Below are 15276 nucleotides of genomic sequence, written 5' to 3'. Positions count from 1 at the left end.
GCTTCCAAAACCCGAAGGAGAAAATGCATATCCACTCTATCATAGGCTTTAGAAAGATCAAGCTTTAGCAAGAAAACTTCCTTCTTGGAAGCCAAAATGGAGTGGATGTTTTTATGCATCGTAACAATGGAATCCACAATTTTCCTTCCTAGAAAAAACCCATTCTGCTATCTAGAAATAATGTGAGGCAAAAGAGTCATGGTTCTCAATGTAAGAACCTTGGAAATGATCTTGTAAAAAGAGTTACACAAACTGATGGGTTTGAACAAGTCCATACTATTAGCTCTTATCTTTTTAGGAATGAGAGCAAGGAATGTGCCATTCAACTCTTTAAGGATTTTCCTGGACCCAAAAAATTCCTTCACCCCAATACAAATATCCAATCCAACAATATGCTAGTACTTATGAAAGAAAAAGAGCGAGAAACCATCTGGACCAGGAGCTTTGTCTCCTTCAAAAGAAAAGATAGCCTGAGAAATCTCAACATTTGAGGGAATAGAGGTGAGAAAATAATTTTGGTCCATAGAGACACAAGAAGGGATGCAATCAAGAAAAGAATCCTGTTTGCTCAGATCCAAATTGGATTCCCACAACAAAGATTTGAAGAAGCCCACAACCTCCCTTTTTATGGTCTCTTCATCTTCCATAGATCCCTCATCCGTTTTAAGTCTACAAATTCTGTTAGCCATCCTGTGCTTGAGAGTTGACATGTGGAAAAACTTAGTGTTATGATCACCTTCCTTAAGGAAGACCTTTCTAGAGTGCTGCCTCCAAAAAATTTCCTCTTTGGCTATAATATCATGCAATTCAACCATTTTACCACTTTCTTCTTCCCTAGAAAAGGTAACATAACCCTCCATTTGAATCTTGTCTTGAATATCTTTAAGCTCCTCAATAGGCTTATTTTTATTCTCAACGATATTACCAAAAGTATTTTTGTTCCAAATTTTAATCTTTTTCTTGACATTCTTGAGTTTTGCAACAACTTTGAACATTGCTATACCATCAACTTGAATGTCCCACCAATCCATGATAAGGGTCTCCAAACCTGGATGATGGGTCCACATTTTTTCAAATCTAAAAGGGAAGTTCTTATGATAATTAATCTTGTCAGCAACCAAAAGGATAAGGTAATGATCATAACCCACCCTAACTTGAGCACTAAGGTTACATTTATAAGAAAGGATCCAATCAAGACTGATGAGAGCATGATCCAATCTAACCTGAATAAGATCATTGCCTACCCTTCTATTAGTCCAAGTGTACTCAATACCATGTAAATCAATATCATGAAGAGTGTGCTGATCAATAAACTCCATAAAGTCAATCCTGTTATCTAGCAGGGTCTGGCTCCCTCCCCTTTTTTCGTGTTCTTTAAGTGGAGTATTGAAATCCCCAATAACAATCCAATTGTCCTCCTCAAAAGACTTCCTCTAATTTGAAATTTTAGTCCATAAAGCCTTCCTACCACATTTAGTATTAGGAGCATAAACATTTTTGAGGATCTAGCAAAAAGTCTTCAATTAGTTAAGGTGGTCAGACAAGAGAGTTTTTTTATTTTAGAAAAGTTATAGTAGAAAATTCATATTTAAGTATTTATTTAGAATAAAAATACCCAAAAATATGCGTCACATCTGCACAGGAGTCTAATTTTTATATCTATAATTATAGAAAAAATATTATCATTTGATTTTGATTAAGATGGTTAGACATACACCTACTTTTTATTTTCTCCCTAAAAGTTTTGTAGTACTGCATTAAAATCCAAAATTTTGACAAATCAAATAATTTTTTCTCAAGATAAGGCCTAGTATTTTAGAAACTACATTCAATTTCCTATAGATTCTTTTCTTACAACTTTTTGATAAAATGCCCATAACTACTTTAAAATTATGTGTCAATTTAACATAACCTTGATTTGCTAGTTTTTCACTGCCACTTAAGGCCATAATTTGGTTGACCGTGATTCTGCACATACCTTCATATATATATATATATATATATATCAAAATTTTGACAAATCAAATAATTTTTTCTCAAGATAAGGCCTAGTATTTTAGAAACTACATTCAATTTCCTATAGATTCTTTTCTTACAACTTTTTGATAAAATGCCCATAACTACTTTAAAATTATGTGTCAATTTAACATAACCTTGATTTGCTAGTTTTTCACTGCCACTTAAGGCCATAATTTGGTTGACCGTGATTCTGTACATACCTTCATATATATATATATATAAAAGAAAAAAAAGATAAATTATTTCTTTATTTTAAGTTGAGTTACCTTCTTTTGTAATTCTATTCATTTAAGAAACTTTAGTTTTATTATTATCATTTTATTATTTTTCTTTATTAGAGGTTATTTTGGTCATTTTGAGAGTTAGACAAGATTTATGGAGAACATTAAAAAAAGACAATTTAGAATAGAGATTTTAGGAGAAAAGTTACAAGTTATGCATTTAGATTTTGAACTCATAATTTTTTAAAGCTTGAGAGTGAATTTTATAGTTGGATTTCCTTCTTCTTCTTAACAAATCAACTTGGTGTTTGAAGGTAGGGGTTTTGAAATCTCTTTACAATTTTTGTTGGTAAGATTGTCTTCTTTGTTCTTTCTTAATTGTGAATTTAGGTTTGAGTTTGAATGAGGACCTTTGATTTTTTGGTAGATAAAGATTAGTAGAGTTTTCTTGTAAGTTTTGTTTATGACATAATTGACATTTTGAGAACGTTTGATTGAAAATCTTAGGAGATAACATTTAAAAGAAATCATGGTATTTTTATTTATAATTATTAATTTTTTTAATTTGTAATTATTACTTTACAATTTTATCTAAATTTGATCAAAATATATAGTATATTCTTAATCTTGAATTATTTTTTTTGTAGTTACTCGCATGTCAGGCTAAAGGTTTGAAACATATGATTTTATTATAAATTTAATTTTATATGTTTTATTAAAAATATAAATACACTTTTAAACACCCATTTGAATTATATATATATATATATAAAGCTTATATTGTGAGGCCTCACCCCATGGGCCATGTTATGCTTGTGGTGGTATGGGTCATCTTGCAAGAGTTTCCATAGGGTCCCATAGTAGACAGTCAGTGAGGAGCCGCCTCAGAGCTGACAATAGGTGATATAGAAAGATCCCATAGGGTGTTTGCAATGATTGACAATGACTAAGCCGAGTGATTGAGGTTGTAGGTATGATTAGAGGATATGAGGTAACAATACTATTTGACTCCAAAGATACAAACTCTTTTATATCCCCATTTGTAGTGGAGCATTGTAGGCTAGTGACAGCTAGATAAGATGTTGACTGGGAGGTTGAGTTAGCTTCAAGGGCTAAGGTGTGAGTCCATTCATTGATCCATGAGTGTTCAATTCAGATTGGAGACATGTTCACCACATTAGACTTGTATATTACTCCATTCGATTCTTATGATGTAGTTCTTGGCATGGATTGGCTTAGTGCCCAAATTGCCAAGATGGATTGTAGACAAAAGATAATTGAGTGTGTAGATGATCATGGTACACCTAGGGTGATTTCAGGAGTTCAGAGGCCAGAATCCCTCTATATGATTACCACCATGTAGTTTAAGCAATGCATATGAAAGGGGTGTCAGTTGTTTGCCATCACCATTAGTGATAGAGAAGAGGAGGTAGGGGAGGAACATTCCCTTGATGACTATCCGATATTATAGGAGTTTGCAGATGTGTTTCCATCAGAGCTTCCTAGTATGCCACCAGCAAGGGTAGTTGATTTCTATATTGATCTCATACCAGGAGCTGAACCTATATCTAGAGCACCCTATAGGATGACCAACCATGAGCTCAATGAGCTTAAGATTTAGCTAGAGGAATTGTTGGAGAACGGACATATCTGACCTAGTGTATTGACTTGGGGAGCACCAGTGATTTTTGTAAAGAAGAAGAATGGATCACTCAGATTGCGCATTGATTATTGATAGCTGAATAAGGTGACTATTAGGAACTGATACCCATTGCCTAGGATTGATGATTTATTTGATTAGTTACAAGGTGCCCAAGTATTCTCCAAAAGAGATATGAAGTCAGGGTATCATTAGTTGTGCATCGTGGAAAGTGGCATGAAAAAGATCACATTTTGTACGAGATATGGTCACTACAAGTTCAAAGTGGTACCTCTTGGTCTCATGAATGCCCTAGCTATATTTATGATCCTCATTAATGGAGTATTTGCACATTCCTCGAAAAGTTTTTAGTAGTGTTCCTAGATGATATATTGGTCAATTCTTGTGATGAGAAGGAACACAAAGAGAACCTACGATAGGTATTGCAATGGTTGAGGGAGAACCAACTTTATGGTAGCTTGTCGAAATGTGCATTTTTCAAATGGGAAGTACATTATTTGGGTCATGTGATATCAGGGGATGGGATCTTAGTAGACCCATTCAAGATCTGAGCCATCATGGATTGGCCAACACCTACCAACATCATAGAGGTCAGAAGCTTCATGGGATTAGCAGGATACTATAGGTGGTTTGTGGCAAGTTTCTCTAAGGTAGCTCACCCTATTACCTCTCTTTAGAGAAAGGGGAAAAAGTTTGAGTGGATAGAAAAGTGTGAGGAGGCCTTTCAGAAGCTTAAGAGGGCACTCACTAGTGCATCCATTCTAGCAATACCCGACCTCTCAATGGATTTTATTGTATGCATAGATACTTCCTTGGATGGAATTGGAGTTGTTCTTATGCAAGAGGGTTGAGTTATAGCTTATGAATCTAGGAAACTCAAGGGGAATGAGCTGAATTATCCTACTCATGATATAGTGGTGTATGTATTGGAACGATGGTGTCATTTCCTTCTAGGGAAACAATTTGAACTTCATTCAGATCACTAGAGCTTGCATTCAATTTTTACACAGCCAAATCTTAATGCCAGACAAAGGAGATTGATGGAGTTCTTATGTGAGTATGATTTTGATGTACATTACATTAAGGGTAAGGAGAACATGGTGGTGGATGTCTTGAGTAGATGATGTCATCAGCTCACTTCCATGGTTACTGGCATAGATTTGAGGGAGTACATTATGCATCACATACAAGAGGATGAATTCTATGTAGAATTTTGCTAGATAGTCCACTCTCAGAGACCTCTTGAGGGTAAATTTGTTGACTATTCATTGGATTTTGAGGCATTATTGTGGCCTAAGGGGCACATCTATGTACCCTCCACAAGTGGCTTGTGTGACTTCATTATTTTAGAGGCTCATTGAGCACCATATGCAGTGCATCTTGGAGTTAAGAAACTCCATGTTGACTTAAGACAATTATATCATTGGCTAGGTATGAGGATGCAAATTGCTAATATTTTTTTTAGATGTCTTGAGTGTCAGAGGGTTAAGGTAGAAGATGGACATCTAGGTGGACTCTTGTAGCCCCATGGGATACCAGAGTGGAAGTGGGACACTATCTCCATGGATTTTGTTATTGGTCTTCTGATGTCTTCTCATCACCACAATTCCATCATGGTGATGGATGACACCTTGACCAAAGTTGCCCATTTTTCACCAATTCGAACTAGCTTCATCACCCTTGTAGTTACATAGTTGTTCTTACAGGACATTGTCAGACTTCATGACATTCCTCACAAGATCATCTCAGATAGAGACTCCTTGTTTACATGTTCTTTTTGGAGGGAATTGCAGGTAGCATTGGGCACTAGGCTCAACTTCAGCACCACTTATCATCCTCAAATAGATGGACAGATAGAGAGGGTTAATAGGATTTTAGAGGATATGTTGTAGATGTATGTGATGGATAACTAGGCTAAGTGGGAGGAATACTTGCATCTTGCCAAGTTTTTCTACAATAATGGGCATCATTCCTCCATTAGTATTCCACCCTACCAAGCCTTGTATGGTAGACCTTGTAGGACACCTTTGAGTTGGAATAGGATCGAGGATAGGGTGTCTGTTGGACCACAGTTAGTCAAGGAAATGGAACAATAGGTGACATAGATTAGGCAACGACTTAGAGCGGCCCAAGATAGATAGAAGAAGTATGCAGATGCCAAGAGGGTAGATAAAGAGTATATGGTGGGTGGTAAAGTATTTCTAAGAGTGCAACATCATAGGAGTCCAATCCATTATCGAAAGAGCTCTAAGTTAGCACCTCATTTTGTTGGCCCCTTCGAGATTTTAGAGCAAATAGGACCAGTTGCCTACCATAAAGCTTTGCTACCTAGCTTGTTATGTATCCATGATGTATTTTATGTTTTTGTATTACATAAGTATATTTATGATGAGTCTCACCTCATATATTGGGATGCATTGCACATGGAGTTAGATAGATAGATAGCCTTGGAGCCCATTCTCATATTGGTTCGGTGAACCCTTCCACTGTAGGGTAGAGAGTTGGACTAGGTTAGATTCTAGTGGGACTATTATGATGAGGTCATGATGTCATGGGAGGATACAACATAGATAAGAGCACTATACCCCTATCTTTTTGATGAACTCTAGGAGGAAGTTCATGCCTGGGGGGGGGAGGATGTGAGGCCTCACCCTGACCCATCATAGCATAGATACTGTATTTCCATTTTTTTATTTAGGACTGGATATCTTGATATATATATTGATACTTGATGGACCATAAATTTTGCTACTTAACTAATGATATTTACCTTGTGGTCTTTCATTATGATATGTATTAGGAATTATTTGGCATAGTCAATGGATTAATGGATATTTATTCAATATTTCACTTTTATGATAAGAAATGGAAATATGATGTGTTTCAAATGCCTAATTTGATCTTGTTAGGAAAGTTAGTAACATGCAATTGTTTTGAGGATTAATGATTATATGCTTTATATGTAAATGATGGAGAATAAGAAGTTAATTATGGAATGTGTTATATGCGAATGGTAGAATAATGAAGTTATCATATATTTTTACTTCCATATGTATTTTATACGTGGCTTGTTATTGGACTACTAATGCTCGGTTTTAGTGTGTAGTAAAGGAACCATGGAAACATAATGGGGAAAAAAAGTATAAACACATGTAAAATGACTTTGCCAAGGTGAATCTTTGTAAGATTTATGAACCTCATTATGGTGTGTTTATTTTGTAAATGTGAGATGTATGTGTGTAGTATGTATTTCATGTGTAGTTTTTGAATGTTTATTGTGTGATGTATAGTGTATTTTATGTGTGTCATTTAACACTTGTACTCATTATGTGAATTGACATGTTCTTTGATGATGGATCATGTGGCCACCTTATTTTGAGTTAAATAACTTAATCGAAAAAATTGACTTATTGCCTTAAACTAGTAAAGAGAAAAGGTTGCCACCATGGGAAATTTGGAATTTGGACTTACCTAGCATTTTAAGGACCATAAAGTAACTCTAAGGTGAATTTGTGACAACAATAAACCCTACTCATGTTAGTACTTTAAGTTATGGGGCTAATAATGACCTCTAGTGTGCCTTGTAGACCTAGGAGACCCAAAAAAGAATGCATTTTTTATTGAATCCAAAAATGAGATGTTATATGGAGGCTTGGCCAAATTAGAAACTCAATTGGACACTCTCTATCTTTAGAGACAACTAGGGTTTGGAGGAAGAGGATAAGGAGCTCTACTACAACTTTTCATTTGCCATTGCTTGGAGTGAGGTTGGTACCCATGATCCATGGAGTTCTTCTTTTGCATGTAGAGTTGATATGGTATTCTCCTTTTCATGGTAGATTTGGTGTAATGTAGATGTGGTCTTTGAAAGAAGATCTTCTTATTTGAGTGTTCCATGTGAGAAGGTTATTTGATTCCTTTATTGAATCTTGTTTTGTTGTATGCTTTGTGTTGTGTAATGGGTATGAAGCATCACTCACCCTTGGGAGGGAAGAGATGCTTGGGTGAAGGGGTTAGTTGGGATCACTCATGTAGTAGAGGAACTATCCCATGTGAGGAGATGCTTTTTATGTGTTCAATGGAATATGAAACTTCTTGTTTAATTGCATTTTGGGAGGTATAAGGAGGTGTGTGAAGAGGAAAATTATTGTAAGCTATTGCATTTTGTGCCCCCCTGCCAAATATTTGAATTTTAAATGCTTACCCACCAATGGTCACTGCCCAATTTTAATATTATTTTAAATATCCCTAGGAATATTGAAAAAATTAAATGATTGAACCTTATGATATTCCTTAGTATATTTCTGTGGCTGTGCAAGTCCTCCATCATTAGATCTCAAAAAATCTATAGTTGGTGCTATCTCACCATGAGAAGTTGCGCATCATTTTGCTATGGCGACATAGTGCCTTTTGGCCACGTGGCATGGTGGGTCCTCCTTTCCTTGATTCTTCAGCACTGAGTTTTGATAGATCTATGGTGGACGCTATAGTGCTATCAGAAAATCCATGCTTCTCATCATTAGCAACATAGCACCCAGATGAAAAGTGATCCTGCAGTGAAGTTTGGAAATACGGTGGGTCCCAAGTATGCTCTGTTGGATACCAAGGATGAATTTGTCAGACACGTCGACAGTGGTCAATTGTTTCATTGGATGAGGTATGACTATGTAGAATGTGGGCCCTGGGAGGACTTGTTAGAAAGTTTGGCATGTGGCCAGTTCTCATTGGTTAGTACGCTGGTAAATCGGATCCATCTTGCTTGCCATCAGATCTCAGAGGATCAACGATGGGCACTATCTCGCTATGGAAAGCTATGAGAATTTTAACCATAGTGACATAGCACCTCAATGAAACATAGTAGGGTGGGGAGAGGGTTATGAAACTACAGGGATGGTGCCAGTTCAGGCCAAGTCAGATGCCAAGTGTGCTGAGTTGTTTCGTGGGTCTAGAGGTTCTAAGGAGATAGTGTAGTATTTTGGCAAGTCTTCATGATGGTTAGATCAATTCAAATCCATAGTGGGCACTATCTCGCTATGGGAAAGTGCTCAGAGGATACACATAGTGACATAGCACCTAGAGGACACGTGTCTTCGTGGGCCCGACCAAGATTGATAGTTAGGGGCTGGCAGTTATGTTGTAGCTGTCGCGATCAAGGTTTTAAAGAGATGGTATAGTTAGTAATGAAGGACATGGTCAAACTCATGAAGACTCGCAAGGTGGCATAAAGAAATAAGCTCATTGGTCCACGTGGCTCATCTTGCTTGTAGAGTTTAGTTGACTTGCTGACTTTGTTGATTCATGCACCAAAGAATGATAAGAAATAAGGTTTTGCTACACGATTTGATCTCTGCAATTGATTCCAACCACCTCAGAGTAAATGTGAAACAAAGAAGAACACTACACCACCCCCTAGTTGATCCATCTACCCGGTCAGGACAATCAATGGCGCCGCCTCTATCTTCTCAAGGCCCTATTTTAGTTAACAATCAGATTTCATGGTACCTAAAGCTATACTTAGATCAGATTTCTTCAAATCCCCATGATTGTTCTTGGTAGAGCCTTGATGGCAGTGGTTACAGGATAGTTTTGGAGGGAAAATCTCAGTTATCCTTGAACTAGTTTTGGAGGGAAAATCTCAGTTATCCTTGAACTATAAAGGAAATTTTTGTGAATTTTGAAAAGGTCTATCATTCTCTGTTGTTCTTTGCTTTTTCTCTGCAATTCTAGTATAACATTCCCTTTGCCTCTGAACTACATGATTTTTGCCTTATCTCTTTTAGCCATTGGTGTGAAGTGCAAGAACTCTTTGCGTTCACTAGTGTTTTGTGGAAACCAGTAATCTACATGACTATATCCCCCTGGCCTATGAATGATAATATAAGTGAATCTCTCTTCCTTGTGTCATTCATCTCAATTTTTTGATCTGCATGTGATTATTTGATTAAAGCAAGTCTCAATGTGTATATCCTTAGTTTCATTCTGGTTCAATAGTGCATACATGTGGCAAAGATTGGTCTAAACACTCTATTTTGGTGCATCACCTCTTTAGATTAGACTAGGTAGATTTGCTTTCATGCTCTCCTTCACCCTTTTCCTCTCCAAGAGTAGTTAGGTACACCTTGATAGTAAGAGGAAGTTGGCCTTCTCTGGAGACTCAACCTCACAATTCAAGTCCCACAGCTTGGAGGTTGTTTCCATGTTTCACTAGGTTGTCCTCATGCATAGCCTTTGGATAAGGGTGCAAACCTAAGTGGAAAATTTTTTTGGCACACCCAGTGGGACTATATCTTAGAAGATTTGAAGGCTACTAGTGTCAAAAGAGGAAATGTCAAGATCAATACCGAGGAGATAGTACTAGCTTCGGTGTTTATGCCTTCAAGAGGATCATTCTTCAAAGTACTTGGCAACTCTGAGCTTCAAATACATATCTAATTCCAGACCAAAGTTGTAGTGATTCATGCCCAGAGCTGAAACAAGGGAATCTGCTAAAGGTAAGTTTCAATATCAAGAGCTTTCATTGTCAAACCATAGAAGAAGGAAGACTATAATATCTTTATCACCAGTTAGGAGTGCAGTAGTAACAAATATAACTACAAGATCTATTTCTACTCCTCCTGCTGTTAGATCTTAGCCTAGACTACCATCAATACATATCAATAGGTCACTTGTCTATATGGCATTGCCTAGAGCTCATACTTTTTCCACCTTTAATGGTGAGAGCCCTCTCTTATTAGCTTAGAGACATGACATACCAGTAGATACACTCAAAAGTATACCAGAGTTTACTAGTGAAACTTCTATCTCTCCCTCCGAACACATTCAAGAGGTTGCAAATGTCTGTAATATCCATCGTATTATAGAGGATGATGTTTCAGTTAGGCTCCTAGCCTCATCCTTGAAAGGAAAAGCACTACAATGGTATAGAGGTTTAGCTCATGGTTCTATAATAGATTGGGATGGATTAGGAGCAGGATTGTGCAAACATTTTGAGGATAAAAGTGATTATTTGTCACTTTTAGAGTAGTTGACTACTATAAAAAGAGCCCCCCATGAATGTATGATTGATTTTAATTATATATTTTAGAAGACATGGGATAGAATACCTACTTCAGTGAAGCCTACCCCTCGTAATGCCTTCTTGCATTACCTTAGAGCTTTTAATAGTGATATTACCACTACAATCCAAACTATGGGAGGAGATACCTTGCCTGATGCTTATGATATAGCAATAAAATCAGAGAACATCCTAATACAAAGAGGTAAGCTAGCTCCAAGGCCTCCTATGCCTTTCTTCCTTGATGTTCCAAATCATCAACCATCAATGGCTCCCCTTCCCACAACTTCTACATCACAATCCCTTGTCCCAATCTCTCAAGCTTCCACATCTTCAAATGGGATAGACAAAATCAAAGAGATGATGCAATATTTGATGCAAAACATGGATAAAAGAGAGAAGAACCTTGATAAAAGATTGCAGGATCAAGGGAAGAAGTTAGAAGATCAAGGAAAGAGGCTAGAGGATAATTTCTCTATGATGCAGAAAATGAGCAACAAGGTGGTGACTTTAGAAAGACAACAAGCTCAACATAGTAAGCCTCATCAATTGCAATATAAAACTCCAAGCAGTGGTAAGCCTCCAAATTCTAATCATTGGAATAATTCTTTTGATCAGAGTAGGTAGGGTGGCCATGCTTCAACCTCAAATGTAAACCAAAGTAGGGCCATAGTCCCTCAAAACAATATGGCTCAAGATCAAGATTTTTTTCCCTCCTGTAACTACTCCTATGCCTATTATATGTGTCAAAAGGTTGAATCTTTTATGGTTTTAATAGTCCAAGAACCTGCAACAAAAAAATCATCCAAGGAGGACCAATTTAAAGATGCCTCAGACATACAAAGATAGGGTGATTTCTCTTTTATGAATCATCAGATGGAGGAGCATTGTAATGTAAACCAGGATTCCATTGCTCATAACACTAGAAGCAAGAAGAGCTATGGAAGATATTGTCCCTCCTCCTCCCAATCAGGCCTCAACTTCAAATGCAATATCTCATGAGTAAGCAACAAATGATCAATCAAGTACCTTTTAGCAGTAAAGGCAAAATCATGGCAGGAAAGATACAAGTGATCCTTAGGTTATTCCATCTCAATCTCATACAATTGCAGCTCCCAAAGCTTCTACCAAAGCACCTACTATGCCATTCAGTGTGGTAGAGAAAATGAAGAAGACAAATGTGAATATCTCCATGTGGGATGCTGTTGCTACTATACCCATGCAAAAGAGGTTGCTGCAGCAATAATTGGAAAGAATTGAACCAAAGGATCAAACACTTAGCATGGAAAGTGCCACAAGCTTAGTACAACCATAAAAGGGGGTAGAAACAAGTAAAAAGGTTAGAAATCCTCCATTATATGTTTCTCTAATTATAGGGGGCAAACTAGTCCATAATTGCATGATTGATTCAGGGGCTAGCGGTTCAGTGATGCCTAGGTGTGTTGCTGATGCTTTAGGAATGAAATATGAGCCCATTGTTAAGGATGTGTTATAGTTGGATGGTAGCACTATCAAGACTATAGGGATCCTTAGGAATGTGGAGATGGCCTTACATGTATGCCCTAGTTGTACTATAACCCAAGATATCTCTGTTGCTGAGGTCAAGCCATATTTTTCCATGTGTCTGTCAAGGGACTTTATTACCCAAATAGGTGGTTACATATCTTTTGATTGGTCATATATGTATTTTAAAATGAGATATGGAGCCAATGCTTCAATCAGAGCAAAGCCTCAAGCCCTCCATCATACTGAAACCTACACCCCTAATCTCATCAACATGAATTGCCCTATCCTAGAGATGGATGAGAATGACATAGTGAATGAGCCCACCACTTCCCTAAAAGAGATACCTAATTTTTTATTAGATGAATAGGATAATTCATATGAATTTGATTCTACATCAGAAATCCTTGGGATAGGTCTCAGTACATATTGTATATTGGAAAAAGATGCTTTAGTTCCCAATCTTGTGGAGACTAAAGAAGATATGAGTGGGATATGGAGTATGTACTTTGATGGATCAAGGAATAAGAATGGATTAGGGGCTGGTGGGATGTTGCTTTCTCCTACATAAGTAAGATACTACTTCTCCTTTAGGCTTCAATTCAGTTGCACTAATAATGTAGCCGAGTATGAATCCTTGATTCAAGGTCTCCTACTTGCTCAAAAAAGAGGAATTCAAGCCTTAAGGGTGTATGGAGATAGTGATTTGGTGGTTAACCAAGTGAGAAACTAGAATACCACCAAAAATTGTTTGCTCAACTCTTATAAAAATAGGGTATGGGATTTTCTTGAAGGTTTCAATGCATTTAATATTCAAAGCATCCCTAGAAAAGAAAATAGGCATGCTGATAGACTTGTAGAAATAAGTGCATCTTATGATGTGCCAGGGAATTTTGAGGAGAAGAAGAAGCAACAAATTAGAGTGGCAGTAATGCCTGCTATCCCTGATAACAAAATCCATTGGCAGGTGTTTGAGTCTGATGAACAAATTGTCAACTTCTTGCAGAATGAGGCAGAATTTTCAGAGAGAAACCAATTGAGACTGCAGGATTAGTATGGTGACCAAATCATTAACCTTAGCTCCAACAAGCTGCCTAAAGGTGTCATTACTCTAGAGAGTGTTTTTAATCCTGATGATCAAGCAAGAGGTAGGGCTATGAACCTAGCTGCTGATGAAGGTGACTACACCCCAGTCATGATTGCTAATGGAAAATCCTTAAACATGGGGAAGGTATGTTCTAAAATTGAACAAGAAAATTTCATTCATCTATGTCAAGAATTTAGTGATATATTTTCCTGGACATATGATGACTTAAGGGGTTTTGACCCAAGGTTGTTTCAACATACCATAGATTTAATTAATGATGTAAAACCAGTAAGACAAAAACATAGGCTAGTGAGTCCCAAAATTTAACCCTTAATGAGAAAGGAGCTATCCAAGTTGATTGAGGCCAATATAATTTTTCCCATCAAACACTCATCATGGGTAGAAAACCTTGTCCTTGTTAGGAAGAAGAACAAAGAAATTAGATTGTGTGTGGACTTTAGGGACCTTAACCAAGCTTCCCTTAAAGATCACCATCCTCTCCCTTCCATGGAGTAGATTTTGTCCAAGGTCAGTGGTTCAAAGAGATTTTCATTTCTTGATGGATTTTCTAGCTACAATCAAGTGTTGGTTAAAGAGTCTGATAGATACAAGACTACATTTACCACTAAATGGGGTACCTATGCTTATTGTAAAATTCCATTTGGACTAACTAATGTAGGTGCTACATTTCAAAAGGCAATGGAGATGGTTTTCAAAAGATTGATTGACAAGTTTGTCTTAGTTTACCTTGATGATATTACAGTGTATTCTAAGAATGTAGAGGATCATTTTGATCATCTAAGATAGGTAGTCCTAAGATGTAGAGAGTTTGGGGTTTCCTTTAACCCAAGCAAGTGTGTCTTTGCTACTAACCAAGGAAAATTATTAGGACATATTGTATTTGAGGATGGTTTAACCATTGATCCAGAGAGGACAAAAGCAATACTTGCCCTTCCTCTTCCTAAACACAAGAAAGGACTGCAAAGTTTCCTAGGCAGGATAAATTTTGTGAGGAGATTTATCCCTAACCTTGCTACCATGGTGAAACCTCTTACAACTATGCTCAAGAAAGGTATGGTCTTTGCATGGGCCAAGGGAGGGAAGGAAAGTTTTGAAGAGATCAAGAAAACCATAGCCTTAGCCCCTACTCTAATGAATCCAAATTTTGAGAAGGATTTCATTCTTTGTACCTTAGGTGGTGAGTCAAGTATCTCTGCTGTCTTGACTCAAACAAATGACAAGGATGAGGAGCAGCCCATAGCTTTCTTTAGTGAAGGGATTAAGAAATATGAAGATAAGTACAACTATGTAGAGAAGCAAGCCCTTGCAGTCATTAGAGTTTTGAAGAAATTTAGATACCTCCTATCTCATAATAAGATTCATTTGTTAGTACCCCATGCCAGTGTGAAGGATTTCCTTTTGAGCAAAGATATTAGTGAGAAAAGAGCTGGTTGGATTACTAAAGTGATGGAATATGATATTGACATTCAGATTACCAAGTTGGTAAGAGGGAGGGGGTTGTGTAAACAGATGTTATCATCTCAAGAGCCTAATGAGGAAGGTGCTATGATATTGATAGAGCAACAAGAGGTAAGAAGTGGTCACCCAAGGAGTTGGATGGATGATATGAAGAGTTTATTATTAGGGAATGGATACCCTCAAGGATTAGATAGAACTAAAAGGAGACAGTATAGATTGCAGTCAATTCCTTATGTCATAGTTAATGGTGTCC

At 37.1% G+C, this 15276-nt stretch overlaps 1 protein-coding gene across 1 annotated transcript; it reads right to left on the bottom strand.

Moving 5' to 3' along the window:
* Positions 1–395: 395 nt before the first annotated feature.
* Positions 396–1067, bottom strand: LOC149540859 (uncharacterized). Its single transcript, XM_089802745.1, has one exon. It carries the CDS (start codon positions 1065–1067, stop codon positions 396–398), a length of 672 nt encoding a protein of 223 aa, XP_089658871.1.
* Between the last annotated feature and the right edge of the window lie 14209 nt (positions 1068–15276).

The sequence above is a fragment of the Cupressus sempervirens genome, chromosome 9, assembly GCF_028749045.1.
Source record: "Cupressus sempervirens isolate cs-2001-9-10 chromosome 9, ASM2874904v1, whole genome shotgun sequence".
NCBI lineage: Eukaryota > Viridiplantae > Streptophyta > Pinopsida > Cupressales > Cupressaceae > Cupressus > Cupressus sempervirens.
This window is presented reverse-complemented; position numbering and strand designations above follow the sequence as displayed.

Coding starts and splice junctions, on each gene's coding strand:
- LOC149540859 (XM_089802745.1), bottom strand. CDS start 1,067: ATGTGGACCCATCATCCAGGTTTGGAGACCCTTATCATGGATTGGTGG.